At 51.6% G+C, this 20,083-nt stretch overlaps 1 protein-coding gene across 1 annotated transcript in view; it reads right to left on the bottom strand.

The window, feature by feature from the left end:
* Positions 1 to 20,083, bottom strand: part of Epha10 (EPH receptor A10) — a 36,759-nt gene that overhangs the window by 8,803 nt on the left and 7,873 nt on the right. The window contains exons 4-8 of the mRNA XM_059254939.1: positions 14,814 to 14,969; positions 14,001 to 14,351; positions 9,181 to 9,314; positions 5,847 to 6,018; positions 3,049 to 3,157 (exon numbers count right to left, since the gene is read on the bottom strand). Coding sequence (XP_059110922.1) covers positions 3,049 to 3,157; positions 5,847 to 6,018; positions 9,181 to 9,314; positions 14,001 to 14,351; positions 14,814 to 14,969 — 922 coding nt within the window. The remainder of the gene's footprint in view (positions 1 to 3,048; positions 3,158 to 5,846; positions 6,019 to 9,180; positions 9,315 to 14,000; positions 14,352 to 14,813; positions 14,970 to 20,083) is intronic.

Below are 20,083 nucleotides of genomic sequence, written 5' to 3'. Positions count from 1 at the left end.
GTTCGAGGCCAGCTTGGTCTACAGAGCGAGATCCAGGACAGGCGCCAAAACTACACCAAGAAACCCTGTCTCAAAAAACCAAAACCAAAACAAAACAAAACTTTTCTTTCTTATAAGTTGACTGTCTTGCACATCTTGTCACAGCAACAGATGGCTAACACACTTACTAAGCCTCAGAATGTTGTGGTTTGGATGAGAATGACCCCCATAGGCTCATCTATTTGAATGCTTTGTCCCCAGTTGGTGGAACTGTTTGGGAAGGATCAAGGAGGTGTGGTCTTGTTATAATAGGTGTGGCCTCATTGGAGGAGGTGTATCACTGAGGGTGGTGGTTGAGATTTCAAAAGCCCATGCCATCACCACTTAGCCCCCCTCTCTCTCTGTCTCTCTCTGTCTTTCTCTCTCTCTCTCTTTCTGTCTTGTGTTTGTGAATCAGGTGTAAGCTCCAGCTTCTGCTCCATGGCATGCCTGCCTGCTGCCATGCTCCTCACCATGATGGTCATGGACTCTTTCTTCTAAGCTGCCTTGTGTGGTGGTTTGAAAGAGTTGCTGTGGTCATGGTGTCCCTTCACAGCAGTAGAACAGTGACAAAGACCTTTTGATCATGATGTCTTAACACAGCAGTAGAAAAGTAACTAAGGCACAGTACTCTTGTATGGGGGGGAGAGAAGGGTATTATGAGTAGTAATGTGCTCCTGAAGCAGTAGGAGGGGCTCTATTCTGGGTAGAAGGGCTCATCCTGCCTAAGAGGAAGGCTCCTTCTCTACAGCTAAGAAATGAGAATGCTTATGAGGCAGGCGGGGTTTCTAGCCTTCTCCAGGGGACATTGAGGGGCCAGCGATGATGCTAGAGAGTAGGGCCACAGACATGGCTGACAGAGTGACAAGGACAGGGCCTTGGCAGGCCCAAGTAGAAAGGTGTTATGTACCTGATGGTAGAGCATTCCCAAAGGGAATGGCCGGAGGGCTATGAGAGACAAAAGAGAGGGGCTTGGGAAGAAAACCTTGAGAAACCAAGAGGCCAGGCTGGCCACCCAGTGGCTGCTGAGGTCACCTAGAGTGATGACTGATGGGACTCATCTATGACAGGGAACATCCAGGGAGAGGAGCAGAGATGAGGGAAGGCTGAGTGGACGCAAGCGCGACAGGGGAACCAAAAATAAAGCAAACTGTGTTCGCACGGACACTCCGAGACTGCCAATAAAGTTAAACCTTCAAGCAGAGAGCAGAGTCAATGCTTGGCTGACCAGAATTAGCCATAGAGGTTTTGAAAGACCCAGCTAGGGGGGCACAGGAAGTAGTAGGGAGGGGCTTAAAAAGATGTAAGGTCTTTTCAATTTGGAAATGTAGAGAGGCAGGGTCAGCTGATTGTTCCTCCATTGTCTTCGGCTCTACCAGGGTTTAGCCCAAATCTGACTCCCAAGTTTTATTTAATAATAGAACAATATAAGTAATCATTTCAACTATGAAACAAAGTCTATACGAAAATGTTAGAGTGAGGGATGGCGAGATGCTCAGTCCTCTTCCAGAGGACCAGTGTTCAGTTCCCAGGACCCACATTAGGTGGCTCACACCGCCTGTAGCTCCAAAGGATCTGATGTCCTCTTCTGATCTCCAAGGGTGCGTGCACATGCGCGCGCATGCACACACACACACACACACACACACACACACACACACACACACACGCCCGCGCGTATCATCACTCTCACAATACACACAAATAAAACTAAGACTTTAAAAAGGAAACCTTGTAATTAAATTACTTAGTATGGTAATCTGCTCCCTGGCTCTCCTCGCAGAAGGACAGTTTGACGTGGAGTCTGCAGCTGTCTCCCCGGCCTGGCCCAGTGCACCTGTTTCTGCGCCTGCCTGCCCAGCCCCGTAGTTAAAGGTGGGATGAGGTGTCCCCTGCGGCTGCCCATCCCTGCTTTTCCAATAGGCCCAGAGCATGGACCTAAAGTTAGGCTCCATGAGGAAGGAGCCCCCAAACTTGTCCTGCCACTCCTTTTTTTTTTTTTTTTTTTTTTTGAGACAAGATATCAAAAAAAAAAAAAAAAAAAAAAAAACACCAAAAACGCAAATAGCCAGTGTCAAAGAAACACCCACTGTCCGTCCCTCTGGCTCACAGGTGGCTCAGACTGTTGAGAAGTGACTCCCCAGCCAGCCCACTTTTCCCCTGCACCCAACTCCAACCCACTAGCTCTGCCTACCACAGCCCCAGACTGCGGCTGCCAGGGGCCTCTGGGCATAGCAGGGTGGTCCTGGGAAGGGCGGGGAATACACATGGCTGAAGCCTCTGCTTTGTCCAAAGGGAATGGAATTTTCTTTCAGCCAGACCCGACCAGGCTCCAGATCTGTCTCCCCCATGCTTTCTCTGCCTGCAAGCTTCTTTGCGGGGAGGGCCATGGCTCAGACTGATGAGTTTCCCTCCCTGTCCCCCTCGCTCCCACCCACATACTGACTTTCTCTTTGCTTGTGTTCAAGGGCTCCAGATCCCTTGGGGGCCAGAGCTGGGGCCCTCCGAGCGCCTCGGGAGAATCCTAATCACACCGGAGCAGCTGGGACTTGATTCCGTCCTCAGTGATGCCTTCTGACATTTAATGAATTAAGGAGCTAAATCCCCTTCATCCCGGCACGGCTGAGGTAGCTGCAGAGCCTGCAGCTGGTGCATGAGCAGCATGTGGGGGAGGGGCCCTACCGGCCACACGAGTATCTTTTTTTGAAGGAACAGGGAAGCAAGACAAAGGTCTCGTGTAGCCCAGGCTGGCCTCAAATTCTATATGTAGCTGCTGAAGTAGTTGAATCTCTGACCCTCCTGCTCCTCCTCCTAAGAGCTGGGGTTGCGGGCGCTTGCGTTCCCTGGCAGCACTGGGATCTATGTAGCAGTGTGCTTGAGTCTGTAAACTTGCCTCTGTGTGTGTGTGTGTGTGTGTGTGTGTGTGTGTGTGTGTGTGTGTGGTGTACTTATAGGTACTTGTGTGTACATATTTTATACACATGGGGACGGAACCCACCAGAGGTCACCAGGATGAAACCAACTACCTACCTCCTCCAGATGGCCAGCACACTCATCACAGAGCCCAGGACCAGGAGGGCTGAGATGGTCACAACAGTAACAACTACTGCGGGGCTCTGGTCTCTGGACCCCGAGGCAACTAGGGAAAAGCAAAACACAACAAAACAGGGGGCTGAGGCAGGCAGAGGACTGGGCTCGGGAGCAAGCACCAAGAGAGACTTTTGTCACTAGGAAGATCCCTCAGCCCCTCGGCACACAGCAGCACCAATGCCCACGGTGGCAACTGGAAGGCCAAACACCTCTGTTTGCAGACATCACCTCTCTACTGCAGCCCAGCTCTGAGAGGAGGCAAGAGTCCAGGCAGCTGGGGCAAAAGACTTCCAGAAGCTCTCTGGGGGTCACAGCCTCTGCTCAGAGTACCTTTCCCAACACAGAGTGTCTGCCAGCAGCAGTCTGTTAACCGCACGCCCGTGTCTAAGACAGGCTGCTTGTGCCTGAGCTCTATTGCCCCGTCTCACACAACAGTCCTGCCAGGGTTACTCTCCAGGTCAAGGGGAGGAGACAGGTTGAAGAAAGTCACCTAAGTCGTCCAAAATCACATAGCTAGCTCCCACGTGAAAAAGATAGGATTTTGTGGGGTTTTGTTTTGTTTTCGAAATGGGGTATCATGTAGCCTTGGCTGGCCTCCAACTCACGTAGCCAAAGATGGCTTTACTTTCAACTCCTGACCCTTCTGCCTCCACCTCCCAAGTGCTGGGATTATAGTCACGTGCCACCGTACCCAGGGGAACCCAGGATTAGAACTGTCCCCCAAACCCTCTGCCTGATGCCAAAGCAGCTCTGAAACTAAGTAAGTTAGTAAACAATACTTAGAGAGAGAGAGAGAGAGAGAGAGAGAGAGAGAGAGAGAGAGAGAGAGAGAGAGAAGTGAGCAGAGCAGAGCGCTTCCTTCTTTTTGTTTTTTGAGACAGGGTTTCTCTGTGTAGCTTTGTGCGTTTCCTGGATCTCACTCAGTAGCCCAGGCTGGCCTCGAACTCACAAAGATCCGCCTGGCTCTGCCTCCCGAGTGCTGGGATTAAAGGCATGCGCCACCAATGCCCAGCAAGCGCTGCTTCCTTCTTGATGTCTGAAAGATTCAGGCTGTATCCCAGGCCCTGATGGGGGCCTGGGAAATGGAAGCACCCCCACAAAACTGGAAACTATGCTGTCCAGAGGCAGGGGATAACGGGGTGGAAGCTGAGTCAGGGATGGGGAACTTGGAGAGGCACAACTAGAGACCCTTGGGTGCAGGCTAAGGAGAATTACCCTGAGGCTCACTGGGAGTGGCCGAAGATTCCTGCCTGGCTGGAGAGGAAAGGACAGAGGCAGTCTGCAGAGCTGGCAGTGGGGATGGAGAGGAGGTGCTTGAGAAAGAAAAGGTTCAGAATAACTGTTAGGGAGGGAAAGTCCTGGACACTAACGGAGTAGAAAGATGGCTGTCTGTAGCAGCTTCAGGATGCGGAAGAAGGAGGAGGAGAACCGTTCAAGCCTGGGGACCCGGGCAATGTGGTCAGGGATACAGGGAGTGATGGGGGCTTTGGCTCAGATGGCTTCCTCCATGCAAATACCTCCCCTACTCACTTCCACTGGTTCAAATAGACCCCAGCCTTAAGACACAGCTCTAATCTCATCTCGCCAGCACCTGCCCCGAGGCCAAGCACAGACATTCCAGCAAGGCATGCTGTCTACCTTCCCGGAACTGGGCTCCCTCCGAATGTTATCTTTACCTCCCTTTGGGCTCCCAGCACTTCCTATCTTGGATTAGAGCCGTGTAGCAGGTTGGGAAGAATTCTTATCTTGACAGCTGGTGCCAGAATGCCTCTTAGGGGGAGCTGCCTTTGTTGGGGAAAACACTTCTCTGAACTGCAGCAGGGTAGATAGAGGTGAGATCCTCAGGGCTGGGTTTGCAGCAGGCTGAGCAGTGAGGGGGAGCTGCTGTCCCTCACACTGACAGGGAGTGGGGAGGGGAGGGAAGGCCGGGGATAGAGAGGGACACCAGGAAGGGGTGGGGGTGGGGGGGCATTTCAAGATCAGGAAAAAGTTCAGCTTTTCTTCTGTTGTTAGAACTTTGAGATGTCATTTACACACCACTCACTTCTCTCCCACTTCCTTCCTCTCCCTCCCTTCCTTCTTTCTTGTTCCTTGAGCCAGGATTTCATATAGCCCAGGCTAGCCCCAAACTCTTGGTTTCCGTTCCCTCCCAAGTGCTGGGATTATAAGTTTGCACCACCAACTCAGCTATTTATTTATGCCACCCAGGCCGACCTTGAACTCTGTGTAGTGGCGCTTGGCCTTGAACACCTTCCTATCTCAAGCCTTCCAAGTGCCCAGATTGCTGGCCTGTGTCGCCAAGCCCAGCATTTATTCCCTCCATTTAAAATGTGCAGGGCTCACTTGGATCCCTTCCAGGTCCCCTCCCCTTCAGGGAAGTTGGCTTCCCAGGCTAAGCCCTGGTGGGAGAAAGGGACGGTGCCCCAAGGTGGATCTTTGTCATGGCAGAGAGAAGGGCAGCAGGAAGGATCCAGCAAGGCCCAGAAAGAGGTGGCCTTGAGAAGCCTAGGAAAGAGGCTGGGTCACTGAAGATGCATCCTCCGAGAAGGGGAGCACCAGCTGTCCCCGAGGCCTTTGCAGTGTGCTCCGGGGAAGATGCCCAGTGGATTACTGCGGTTGGATCTCAAGTTGTTTCTCAACTAAGTAGATGCAAAGCGGCTCTTCTGTGGCTCCCTTCCCGATACACTTGTCCCTACCTCCTGCCTGCATCCAGCGCCCTCCACGTGCACACCACTTACCTTCCCCTGGGGTCTGCACTTCGATGCTGGGGTTGAAGCTCTGGGCCTCCCATGATGGCCCTGGGGAGGCTGCCCGGATCTGAAAAACGTATCTGGTAGCAGGCTTCAGGTTGGTGACGGTGACAGCCGGTGCCCCTGTCTTCACTGTGGAGTAAGTCTGCTCACTCTGACCCTGGAGAGGATGGAGTAGTGAGGCCCAGACCCAGGAGGCTGAGAGGAGGGGAGCAGGGAGACAAGGGACTTCCCGTGAGTTGGGTGGGGGAACCTGACCCCGATCATCTGGGGAGACAGCAGAGATTTCTCCCACAGGAGTCCCAAGTGCCTCTCTCCTCAAGACTCATCCCATAATAGGCCAGAGCCTCCTTTGCAGGGGTGCCCAGGTGGTGACTACCCGGGCCTGGCAGTCCAGGGGTGAGGTAGGCCAGAGCCCAAGCAAGCCACACAGTGCCACCTGCCCTGTCCTCGACACTCAGGAGGCTTTCTCATCCCTGTCATCTGATTTGCAAAGCAGAGTGAAGATTATCTTGTTGGCTTTGCTCGGTGTTGTTTCACAGATGAGGAGTGTTAGTTTGTGCTGTGGCAGCAGCCTGCCTCTGCCGCCAAAGCAGTTACGTCATCACCTGGCGCCAGGTGCCTTTCCACCATCAGCCAGCTGTATGACATGCGCACCCCTGAAAAGTGCCCGCCAGAGCACAGCTCGCTCTCTTGTCTCTTGTCTCTCTTGCCTCTTCTTTCCTTTTTTTTGTCTGTCTGTCTGTCTGTCTGTCTGCCTGCCTGCCTGCCTCTCTCATGTCCCCACTCTGACAAAGGCTTTCACTCTTTCACTCTCCCCCTCTCCCCTCCCCCAGCAAACCTCCTGCACTAACTCTGTGGGGCGTGGCGTGTTTACTTAGTGGCATACCTTGGCAAGGCCCTCTGACAGGTACCCACTTCGCCTTTTTTATTTATCACCACAAGGAGCCTGGGCTCAAGGGGGTAAAGACTTGCTTAGCTGGAGACCGGGGAGAACGCTGGCTGTGACTGGTGAGGGCCTACTGGCTGCCGGCCACTGTGCTGGCCCACACGCCCCTTGCAGCCCTTATGCAGCCCTCCAGGGTCAACAATTCTCTCTCCTTGTTAAGGAGGGGCAGGGCACTTCTAAATCTTCAGGTCTGTCCTTTGCTGTACTCCAGTACACCTGACACTCAAAAGTCCTCAGGAGGCTCCTCCTGTCATTAGCGTTCCTGCCCACACCTTAGCGTTCCTGCCACACCCACAGACTAGAAAGTCAAATGCCTGCCTGTAGCCTGTGGTCCTCGATTCCTCAGACAATGACATTCATGGTTGCTGGGAATTGACCTCAGGACCTCTGGAAGAGCAGCCAGTGCTCTTAACCGCTGAGCCATCTCTCCAGCCCTTGTGTGTCTTTTCTAAGCACCTGCTGTATACACTGCTCTCTCCCAATGGCCCTCACTGCTGTCACCTAAACGCCAGGGCTCCTCCTGTCCTGGCCATCCTTCTTACAGACACCTCTCCTTTTGCTGCCATTTCTGTGTTCAAAGCTCTCCCCCAACCCTATCTCTCCAGCCCACAGCTTTGATCTGCGCGTCAGACATACAGGAAGTCCACCTGGATGACTGACAGCCTCATAAAGAGCAAGAACTCAGCATGCAGCCCCTCTCTCTCCTCTGTGGTTCTCCACCTCAGCCAGCAGCTCCTCATCCTCTGGTCACCCGGGCCCATGCATTCAAAAGTGATTCAGTGACCCAGTTTTTTTTCCTGGGCACCCCAACTGTCACAGCTCTCAACAGACTTCTAGTAATCAAAAGCTATTATCTGATTCAGCAAAGCCCTACATGCTGCTGAGGGAGCAGAATTCTGTCACGTGTGGGAAGAAGTTTCTCTTTAATGAATTAATTTGCATAAAAGTGAGGCACTGTTTCAGAGAAGATCACATCTCAGAGTTAAAGACACCAAATGGATGGGGAAAGAGCTTGGATTGGGAAATAACTCCATTCATCACATCGTGGATGAACTGTTAGCACAGATTTAAAAACGCACACAGAAGAGCAAGGTGGGAAGAGGCACGTGTCTGTAATCCCAGCACTTGGGAGGGGGAGGCAGGAGGCTAGCCTGGGCTACATAAGACCTGACCTCAAAATAAAAATAAACCACCAATGAAAGAGGGGGTAGACGAGGAGAAAAGAGGAGGATGTAAAGCTATTTGTGACGAGGGCCACTAGAGCCAGCCTGGGGTGGGTAGGATGGGGAGAAAAGCCAAGAAACTCAGCAAAAGGCTGGGTGTGGTGGCACACATCTTCAATCCCAGCACTTAGGAGGCAGAAGCAGGAGGAGCCACAGAGTTGGAGGCCAGCCAAGGCTACATAGCAACACTCTGTCTCCAAAACAAAGAGGAAAAAAAATCAGTGAAAGTGTCTTGTGAACATCAAAATCAGACAGTGTGGTGCATGCATACAATCCCAGATCTGGGGACATGAGGTTGGAGAGTCAGAGTAAATTCAAGGTCAGCCTGGGCTACATAGTGAATCTCGGACCAACTAAGGCTCAGCAGAGAGAACCTGTCCCAAGAAAAGATCTTATCTGGGACTGTTTGCTATATGGAAAGCTGGGGACGGTGGTCCAACCCTAGCACACAAAAGGCTGAGGCAGGAGAACTGCTTGAATCCAAAGTCAGCCAGGGCTACATAGCAAGACTCTATCTCAAAAGTAAAAATACCTCTATGGAGTTCACGATGAGTATGTTCTATTTGTTTGTGGTTTGGTTTTTTTGAGACAGGGTCTCTCTATGCATCCCTGGCTGGCCTGGAACTCGCTCTGTAGACCACACTGGCCTCAAACTCAGAGATCTGCTTGCCTCTGCCTCCCAATTGCTGGGATTAAAGGCGTGTGCCACCATGCCCAGCTGAGTATGTATGTATTTTAACATACATAAGTGTGTATGAATTTCGTAAGTGATTTACCACTCTCACCCTTTTATATAGTAAGTCATAGGAATGCAGGTCCCCATTCTGGAACATATTCCAGCCAATGTGCTCCTGTGGTCACATCTATATCTCTGTGTGCCTTTCCTTTTCAAAGTTTGTAGATGGTATCTGTAAACTCAGCCAGACAAAACAGACCTGCCACACAGAGAGCTCTTCACTTCCGCTAAACCCTAAACCAAGGAGGTGAAACGGAGCTGTCCATGAGTGAGGAAGGAGAGAGAGGAGAAAGGAAGGGACGAAGGAAGGAAGGAAGGAAGGACCTCAGGGGGCTGCAGCTGTGTTTGGAATGACAGAGAAATAAGACCGAGGGAGGCAGGCCCGGATCCGGATGGCTTCCGGCTGAGACTCACCTTCTCATAGTAGCGGATCTCATACTCTGTGCCATTGGCTCCGGGAGCTCCATCAGGGACAGGCTCCCGCCATGACAGGGACACGCTCTGGGGCTCCACGCGGTCCCTGCGGATCTCATCCTCCTCCCAGGGTGCTGAAAGTAAGCAGAGGGGACGCTCCTTCTGGACCCACTGTCCCCCAGATCCAGGTGAAGGCAGGAGGGGCGGGGCATGCACTTGCGTGCATTGTTAGATTGGGGGGGTGTTTGGGGGGCATGACCTGTGGGTGGAGATGGGGACTGTTGAGGGGGCCTGAGGGGCAGAGTCCGTGGGACCAGAGGCTTAAGGAGAGAGAGTCTCTAGCCAAGGCTTCTGGACTTCATTGTCTAGTGGCAGGGGAAGTCCTGCGTGCCTTCCCTCCACCCAGTTTCCCTCTCCCTGCTTGGTTCTAATCCTTCAGCCTCTCTGTGATTTGAAGACATAACAGAGTGTGTAGCCGAGATTGGCTTGTTCATGGTGGTGTGGCCACAGGCAAGCGAATATTAGAAGGAAATCACTCCCAACATGATAAAAAATGTGGGACGCCCACAGAGAATATCACACTCAAGAGTGAAAGACTGGAAACTTTCTCTCTCCTATCTGGAGAAAGACTGGGATGCCCACTTGCTCCACTTCGAGCCGCTATAGTGCTTAAAACTCTAGCTGGAGCAACCAGGCAAGGAAAACAAATAAAAGACGCCCAAACTGGGAAGATGCAAAGGTGTCTTCGCTCTGGGGTGACAAGATTTCACATGGAAAACCCTATAAAGAGCTCGCAAGGGACTCTCAGAGAGCGAACCTCACAACATAAAAAAGAATTGTATATAAAGGGCTTGGAATGAGACTCAACACAGTCAAAGTCTTGGTCAAGTTCACCAGTCAGAGCGGCTGGTGACCAGCAACGTCCTGTCTTGGGAAGAGGTCCCTGAGATGGGCAAAAAGTAGGATGATTCAGGGATACCGGGGAGTTGGGAAAAATAGATATCAGACAGCCAAGGGCAGACGTTGGAGACGGCACACCACGGCCTGCCCTCTGACAAGGGCTTGAATATGGCTTCCGGTCTCATGCAGTACATGTGTCCCGCTGGTCTTCTCTGCTCTTAAATTCCAGTGATGACTGTGGATACAGGAGCTGAAAACCCACAGTTGACAGCTGATTGCTAGAATAGGGGACAGGGAAGGAGTATCATATTTTTAACCTCTGTAAAGCCAGTAGGACTGAATGGACCCACATGGCTGTAGTGAACCCCGGGCTACACTACCCACAGTGCAGTACTGCCTCCTAGCTTAAAAATAACTTGAAAAATCCTTTAGTCTTTCCCCAGTGCCTGACCCTTTGAAAAAAGCGATGTCTTTGTGAGCTGGACAATGGCAGCTTGTCACTCCACGGCACAGCTGCTTCTGAGGGAGGACTTTCCCCTGCTCCCAGCAGCGCCTCAGGCTGAATTCACTCGGACCCGGCATAAAAGGGAAAGAACTCAAGAAGCTTCCTAGGAGGTGGAAAAGCCCTTTGTAGACCCAGATGGGGGTTAGAGACAGGGAGAGGCGAGAAATGTCACGTTTGAACGTGGTTAGTCAGGAGCATCACATAGCCGGGGGATCCACAGTAGGACACGGTTCCATTTGGGCCCCTCAGAGATACATTAGATGAAAGGTTGACAGACCCCGAGAATGAAGGGCTGGGAAGATGGTTCAGTGGGTAAAGTGTTTGCCATACAAGTGTGGGGATCTGAGTTCAAATCCCCAGAAATCATGCAACACTTTGGTACTAGAAGCTCTCTGGACAGTTAGCCTGGCTTACAGAGATACACTTTCTCAAACAAGGGAGGTGAGGATGGGCACTAGAAAGTATCCTCTGACCTCCACATGTTATGCGCGCGTGCACACACACACACACACACACACACACACACTCAACCATTATATACACACATGCAAAAAAAAAAAAATCTGTCAAGTGGTAGTGGCGCATGCCTTTAATCCCAGGCAGGTGGATCTCTGAGTTTGAGGCCAGCCTGGTCGTCAGAGCAAGTTCCAGGACAGCCAGGGCTACTCAGAAAACCCGGTCTTCAAAAACCAAAAACCAAACACGAGAAAAAAAAAAAAAAAAAGATCAGAGTCATGGCAACTGACTTGTAATCACACCTGTAATCTCCTAGCACCTGAAGCAGAAGGACTGCTATGAATTTAAGTCAAGTCTGGACCAGGCTAGAGAGGTAGCTTAAAGGTTAAGAGCACTGGCTGCTCTTCTAGAGGTCCCGAGTTCAATTCCCAGCACCCATATGGTGGCTCACAATCATCTATAGTGAGACCTGCTACTACCCTCTTCTGGCATGTAGGCACACATGCAGGCAGAACACTGTATACATAATAAATAAGTAAATAAAAAAAAAAAGACTAGCCTGGGCTAAAGAGTATGTATGACCTTGTTTCATTTTTTAAAGGGATGTGGTGGCTGGAGAAATTGCCCAGTGGTTAAGAGTGCTTACTGCACCCACATCAGGTGTCTCACATATGATGCAGTTCCAGCATATCAGACACACTGTAGCCTTCACAGGTCCCTGCATGCATATGCACATGATGTACATAAATTCATTCAGGCACACACATACACATACATTTAAAATTAAATAAGTTTTTTTTAAAGGACCAGGAATAATGGTACAAAACTTTAGTCCCAGCACTCAAGAGGCAGAGGCAAGTGGATTTCTGTGAGTTTGAGGCCAGCCTAATCTACATTGCAAATTCCAGGCCAGCCAGGACTACATAGTGAGACACAAAAGGGGGTGTGAGAGCTGGATGTGTCTCAATTGGGAGGATATTTGTCTAGCATTCAGGAAACCCTAATTTGTTCCTAGCACCACATAAACTGGGCCACCCCTAAAATTCCAATACTTGAGAGGCAGAAACAATTCAAGATCATCCTTAACTATATAGTGAATGTGAGGCCAGTCTTGGCTGCATAAGATTCTGCCTGGGGCTGGAGAGATGGCTCAGTGGTTAAGAGTACTGGCTGCTCTTCCAGAGGACTTGGATTCCATTCCCAGCACTCATATGGCAGCTCACAACTGTCTGTAACTCCAGTTCCAGGGGCTCCAGTGCCACCTTCTGGCCTTTGCTGCTAGTAGGCCTGAATATGGTATACAGACACGCATGCAGGCAAAATACCCATAAATATAAAATAATGAAAAAAATGAAGACTCTGCATATATAATATATATTAAAAGGGTTTTATAGAGCAAGGTGATGGTGGTGCATGCTTTTAATCCCAGCACTCGGGAGGCAGAGCCAGGTGGATCTCTATGAGTTCAAGGCCAGCCTGGTCTACAGAGCAAGATCCAAGACAGGCACTAAAACTACATGGAGAAATCCTGTCTCAAAACACCAAAAAAAAAAGGGGGGGGGGGAATTATAGAAATAGTCATGAGTAGAAAAAATTATGACAATACATACTTTTTTTGGCTTTTTGAGACAAAGTCTTTCTATGTAGCCCTGGCTGTGTAGACCAGGCTGGCCTCAAACTCACAGAGATTTGCCTGTCTACCTCCCACATGCTAGGATTAATGGCATGTGCCACCATGCCTGACCATACTTTTATTCTTTGAGATAAAGTCTCTTGTAACCCAAGCTGAGCTCAGATTCACTATGTAGCTGAGGATGACCTTGAATTCCTGATCCTCCTGCCTCCACTTCCCAGGTGCTGAGATTACAGGCATAGCTTCCTTCCTTCCTTCCTTCCTTCCTTCCTTCCTTCCTTCCTTCCCTCTCTCCTCTCTGTCCCTTCCTCCCTCCTTCCTTTCTTCCTTCTTTGGTACTGGTGATCAAACCCAGCGCCTCAAGCATGCTAGGCAAATGCTGCATCATCAAACTACTTTTCTAGGCCTGGAATTGTTAAAAATGTGAACGTAATAGCAAGGGTTAAATCTCAATAGAGATAATAAAGAAAAGAAGTGTCCCAGAAAACCAGGTAGATTGGAAAATCTCTCTCGAAAGTCCTAGGAAAGGGATTAAGAGCTAAAAATGATAAAGGAAGTGACAAGATGGGAGAATCAGAAAATGGATGTACAACCTAAGGCTTAGAGATCGTTTTAGGAGATACAGCGGGAGCTAGCTCTACGCAAAGCAGCTGCTGAAGAGAACTTTCCCAGCAATGAAAGAAGAAAGAGCGGATCAAAGGGCCTACTGTGCTCCAGTCAGGCTGAGTGAAAATAAATCCATATTGGTTACATTTTCATTTTCATCAGCAGGATGAAATTATTCCAACACCCCTGTGTGTGCACACCTATACCCCCAAGGTACTTACAAAAGAATGAAAATCATCCCAAGTCTTGCTGGAAACCCAAGTGACAGGGTAGGGTCACAGAAGACAGGGGAGGAGGGTCACACACCAATCAGACAAGGAAGACTCAGAAGCCACAGCGCGAGCTTATCCATCTTGCAAAGGGCACTCGAGGGATTACTTGAAAGTGTGCACCAGAGGAGAGACAAATCAGAAGTAAATGTCAAGGATGTGGAGGGTGTGGTATCAAAGGTGGTTTTCATCCCACTCGAGACTCAGAAACGGGTAAGGCGACCACTCTGTCGCCTGTGTTCTGACCTGGCCTGCTCCTTCAAGGACTGGGGACGCGGGTGGAGTCAGCAAAGGGATGGCAGGGAGAAGGGGGACACACGGGTGCCACTTGGGTCGGGGGCGGGGTGTGTGTGTGTTGCGGTCACGTGGGTTCCCAAATGCCTTGGGATGCATGCGGAGAACTGCAGCGGGGGCAGTGGGGGACGGTCTCCTCTCGGGCGCGCGGCCTTACCCCCGGGTCCGGTGGACACGGTGACCTGCGCGTAGGTGGCTCCCGCGGCAGCTGCCGGGCCTGAGACGCCGTTGAGCGCGGCCACGCGCACGGTGTAGCGCGCGCCCGGCCGCAGGTGCAGCAGCGTGGCGGCGCGTTCCCGCAGGCCGGCCTGGCGCGGGACGAAGGCCACACGTGGCCCGCAGGGTTGGCATGCTCCCGCCGGGCCGTCGCGGCCGCAGAGCAGGCACAGCAGCGAGTAGGTGACGTCGGAACGGCCGCCGGAGTCGGCAGGCGGCAGCCAGCGCAGCCGCAGCGCCAGGGGGGAGCGGCTCAGGCTGTACTGCAGGTCCCGTGGCGCGGACGGCGGCCCTGCGACATGGGGTGGCGCTGAGTGGGACCGGGAGGGGACGCAAGTGCGCGGGGCATGGGGATACGGGTGGAGGGGCGCAGGGGCGCGGGCACCCCTGCATGGGTAGCAGTATGGGAGCCGGCAGTCCTTGATGGGGACGTGAGGGTGAGGGGCGGGCAGCCAGGAACTGAGATGAGGACATGGGGACCATCGAGGGGATTAGGATGGGGGGACATGGTCACCGGGAACAGAGGGCAGGAAAGAGAGGAGGGACGTCCCAGCCAGGCCTAGGGAGAGGCGAGGGGAGTGGGAAGATGGCCACTCACAGAGAATCTTGACCCTCATGTCCATCCTTCTGGGTTCCCCTAGTCCCAGGCCCGGGTGCCCAGACCCACCCCAAGCTTCCCTTTTTGCCCTGCCAGTCCAACTCCCCCAGCCCCGTCTCACCCCCTCCCCACCGCCAGCCAGGAGGGGGCACTCACGGGTGCAGGAGGCTGAGGGCGGGTCAGTGGGCGAGCGAGCGTAGGTGTCCTGGCACACGCAGAATGTAGAGGCGTTCTCTAGAGCCAGGCTATGCTCCGGGCACGGTGAGCAGAGGGGCCGCTTTGGGGACACCTTGAAAAACCCTGGGGGACAGGCTGTGAGAAGGGGCTGGTGAGGAGGCGTCCCCTCCCTGACCACGCTCCACCCTGCATCTCTGTTTTTCCTGGGTTAGGGTGGGGAAAGTGGGGTGACATCTCTTAGCCCAGTCTCACCTGGCCCTTGACAATGCAGTGTGTGCAGGGGACGGTGACATAATTCACTTCTGTTCATACATTTGACTTCATCCCCATGGTTAAAAAGAGGAGAGTGAGGCTGAGATGCTCCCCAGTTAGTGGGTTTCCCACCCCAGCCTGCCCCCTTTCAGAGCCCTGACAATACTGCTCTAAGGTCAAAGGTGCAGACTTGACGTGAACAAGAGAAAAGAAGGGTGAGGCCTCCAAGGGCTGGTCCCGTTACTCAGGGGCAGGCAGGCAGGCGTGCACGCGCGCGCGCGCGCACACACACACACACACACACACACACATCAAAATTCATTCTCCTACCACTGCGCATTGGGCTTAGTAATATCATAAACCTTTTCCAACTCACACGGTGGACTCCAGTTTGGAAGCAGAACTGGGCAGGTGGAGGGGTGGAGCTGGCAGAATGCTCCAGTGGCTTCCTAGGCTAGTTCTAATCTGACACTACACAGGAGCCTTGCTGTCCTTGCCTCCGCTCACCTAACCCAGAGCACAGCTCCTAAGAAGAGACTGAAACCCAAGCGGTCCGTAGCTGAGTTGCATCACTTACTTGCTATGTGGTCTTGGGCATGTCAGTTAATCTTCCTGAACCTTCTATTGACTACTGTTTCTCCCTCTCCGGCCCCAAGAGAGGACAAATGAGCACACACTGACTGATTGATTGAGGCCGGATCTCATACAACCGAGGCTAGCCTTGAACTGACAGTGTAGCTGAGGATTGACCTTGAATTTTTTTCTTCTCGCCTCTCCTGAATGCTGGGATTACAGGCATGACCATGCTCTGAGCACCTATTTTATTAGTTTACTTTGTGTGTGTAGGGGTGGGTGTACATGACCATTTGTGAACACATAGAGACCAGAGGTCCATGTCAAATGTCTTTCCCTGTCACTGTGCAGCTTCCTTTTTGAGGGTCTCTCTGGGCATCGGAAGCTCATGGCCCCAGCTATTCTAGCTGGTCAGAAAGCCTCTGGGATTTGCTGCCCTCTTCCTGTGCTGGGGTTACAGACAAGCTCTGGCACACCTAGCTTCTGTGTGGATGCTGGACATCTTACCTTAGGTCTTCAGAATGCCACGGCAAGCATGTTTACCCACTGGGCCATGGCCCTGTCCTAAACGCCCATTTAAAAACAGTCTCAGTCCGGGTTGGGGCAGTGGCTCCTGGCTCCTGCTCTCTGCTATGCTTCGTCCCCACCTGACTCTCCGGCCCTTCCCTCCAGTCTAGCTGCGAGTAGAAGGCTAGACCCAAGAAGGCAGAAAAACAGCAGGGAGGAAGGCTAACCGCTGGGAAGCAGTCTCTTAAGAAGAGCTGAACCCTGGTACTGTTTGAAAGGCTTGGGCTTAGGAGAGTCCCATCTTGCCCAGAGTCCCCCATGGCATAGCTGGGGAGAGAGGGCTCAGCGTCACCTTTCCTTTACCACAGTGGTTCTCAACTTATGGGTCGTGGCCCCTTAGGGGTCAAACTACCCTTTCACAGGGGCCTGCCAAAGACCCTTGGAAAACAGATATTTACATTACAATTCATAGCCATGGCAAGATTACAGTTGTGAACAAAAATAATTTTATGGTTAGGGGCCACCCCAACAGAAGGAGCTGTATCAAAATGTTAGCACTAGGAAGGTTGAGAACCACTGCTTTAGCACAAAACACAGGGTCACTACCCCTGTGGACCTAGGGGTGTGGTCATGGTCAAAGCCAAGACTTGAAAGCCTGGTGAAGTACTAGCTTTGCCACTCTGGGGTGAGGAAAGCATCAGTCAGATGGGAACTGTGCTCACAGCCTGTTGACTGTGTGGTGAAATAGAGGGGTGAGGTCTGGACAGTGCCCACAGTGCCAGTCTCGGGGTACTGGGAAGAACGCAGAGGTGCCTTGCTCTGAGTGGAAGAGGGTTACCGTCCTAGCTGTGGTTATCACGGCCCCATGAGGCAACTGTGGTCCTCCCTATTCAGGAGAGGTGCTGTCTGGAAGAGTGGTGTGTTGAAAGACAGACTCAGGGAACTCCCTGACAGCCAGTACCTTCCTCTTTGCGTGTCAAAGTCAGAAATTCAGAGGTGGTCTAGTTCAACTCCCACTGGCCTTGCCCTGTAGAGACTTTTCACCAGGTTTGCTCATATACCTCACGATGGGGAAGTCTCCCCCTTCTCACCCCTTTGCTACCAGATAGACAGCTTTGCACAGAAGGAGCCCAAGTTGGGTGCTCCGTGTAGAGTCACCTCTGGCACCCCACCAGGAGTCCCAGCAACCTGTACAGTCTCAGCGAGCAGGCAGATCCACAAGAGACTTGGTAATGTTACCTTACCAGCCTTGATGTGTTCCCTAAAGAGAACCTGAATTTCATGCATTCTTATGGTGACTAGAACAGGAGCAAGAACAAAGGTCACTATTGAAAGAGTGCTGGGCGGTGATGGTGGTGGCGCACGCCTTTAATCCCAAACACTCAGGAGACAGAGGCAGGCAGATCTCCATGAGTTTGAGGCCAGCCTGGTCTACAAAGAAAGTTCCAGGACAGCCAGAGCTGTAACACAGAGAAACCTGTCTCAGAAAGGGGGGGGGGGGAGAGTGGGGAGATCATAACTGTGTCTTCTCCTCTAGCTTTGGGAAGGTGTTCACTTAACTGTAAGAGACACTTGGACAGCCTGGAGGTACCAGTGCAAGGCTAACCACTCCATTTCCCTTCTTAGCCCTCTCCAGCAGCCCTCACTATGCCCACTCTGAACATCACAGAGAGCTTCTGGCTCCTGACCCACGATGTCCCACACCCTCTGCCTCCTGAGTTCTCCAAAGTCCGCTTCCAACAGCACATCCCTTGGGAAGTTTGCCCTAGATTTTCCCCAGCTCCCCCACTGCCCTGGGCAGAGGTGACGCCATTACAAGTGACTTTCATCTGGTCTCAGCCCAAGGAAGGGGAGCGTGACACAAACCAGAGATCTCTAGTCCCTAAGCACCCACAGTTTCATCATCCACCATAAGCCAGGTGTTCTTCTAGGCTCTAAAGGCGCAGCATAAAATAGACCGGAATCTGACTGTCCCCACCCTGTCACAGACGGCTCCACACCTGGCAGAGCACAGAGAGGGGTCGTGAGTTGGTAGTTCCCCCCAACATCTGGCTATGGAAACCACAAACACCTCTATCTGACCCACATCTCCTCTCCTACAATCTGAAAGATGGGGACAAGGCATCTCCACTCTGGACCCCTGCCTTTTACTCCCACCCCCCAAAGTCACATTCCATCTGTCACCTCCCCTACTGGTCTTTGCAACCCCCCTCTACCGCCTCTTTCCAGTGATGTCACTAGTGGGCGGAGCAGACAAGCAGTCCATTTCTATGCAGGCATAAGGGCTCTGACTATAGACTATTTTAAAACAATCCTAAAACTGACTAAAAGTTGTCCTGCTTTTTATTAGCAACATGCGTCAGCAATTTTAACCCGCGTCAGTAATAAAACACTCCTTCCTCTTGAACAGATTGCTCCCCACACACATTTGGTATGCCACTGGCTCTCCCCAACCCCCCATAGCATATACACAAGTGTCTCTGGTCTGCAATAAAAGCCCTCTCTCTGTTCAAACAACATGTTCATACACAAAGATCCTACCAACCCACAGTCCTATTGAAGATGCTGTCTCTTTTTTTTTTTTTTTTTTTTTTTGGTTTTTCAAGATAGGGTTTCTCTGTGTAGCTTTGCACCTTTCCTGGAGCTCACTTGGTAGCCCAGGCCGGCCTCGAACTCACAGAGATCCGCCTGGCTCTGCCTCCCGAGTGCTGGGATTAAAGGTGTGCGCCACCACCGCCCGGCGATGCTGTTTCTTTATTTCTCTCTTCAAATTCAGACTTCTAGAGTCTTTTCTAGTAACTGTGCCTCTCTCTCTCTCTCTCTCTCTCTCTCTCTCTCTCTCTCTCTCTCTCTCTCTCTCTCTCTCTCTCTGTGTGTGTGTGTGTGTGTGTGTGTGTGTGTGTGTAAGGGGGGTCTCACATAGCTCAGGCTGTTCTCACACTCACATGCAGCTAAGGATGACTCTGAACTCTGATCCTCTTGCCTCTGTCCCCTGAGTTGGGATTATAGGCATGTACCATCATGCCTGGTTTCTGTGGTACTGGGATGGAACTCTGGGCTTTGTGGACGCTAACTGAGCCACATGCCTAAGTTGGATGTTCTACCAGCTGAGCTATCTGGGATCACTAGACTTCGAGACTCTGGCTCCTCAGGGCTGTTTGTTCTTTAGCTGACCATAGCCTCTTCTTTCCATTGCTCCACTGAAATTGTTCTTGCCAAAACCAAGTGAACACCATCCAACTCCTGTCATGCCTGAGTGCTCACCATGCTATAGGTTGCTGTTTCCTGAATACTCATCTCCCTTAACCACCATGTTCCCTCCTTCTCCTTTCTACCCTTTACCCTCTCAGCATGCCTCCTCCAATCTCCTTATTTTTAGACAGGGTCTATCATGCAGCCCGGACTGTCCTAGCACTCACTGTGTAGACCAGACTGTCCTGACACTCACAGATAGCTGTCTTCCTCTGCCACCCAAATGCGGGTCACAACCCACTTGGCAAACCTCTGTTTCCAAAAACATTTACATTACAACTCATAACAGTTTCAAAATTACAGTTATGAAGTAGCAATGAGAATAATTTTATGGTTGGGGGTCATGAGGAACTGTATGAAAGGATCAAAGCATTAGGAAGGTTGAGAACCTCTGGATTAAATCTCTGGATTAAACTTTTAGAAAATTCTTTTTGCTGGGTATAGGTTGCACAGCCAGTGTTTTTGCTTACTGAGCCACCTTGCCTCTCTGGGGTTTTTTTCTTTGTTTCTTTTTGAGATTGGGTCTCATGTAGCCTAGGCTAGCATCACACTCACGATGTGGCCGAGAATAGCCTTGAACCCTGTTCTTCCCCTCCACCTCCTGGGTGCTGAGATAACAGGCATTCAGCATCACGCCCTGCCTCCCATCACATCCGTCCTCATCA

The sequence above is a fragment of the Peromyscus eremicus genome, chromosome 2, assembly GCF_949786415.1.
Source record: "Peromyscus eremicus chromosome 2, PerEre_H2_v1, whole genome shotgun sequence".
NCBI classification, from domain to species: domain Eukaryota; kingdom Metazoa; phylum Chordata; class Mammalia; order Rodentia; family Cricetidae; genus Peromyscus; species Peromyscus eremicus.
Note: the sequence above shows the minus strand (reverse complement) of the source record. Positions and strands in the feature narration are given on the sequence as shown.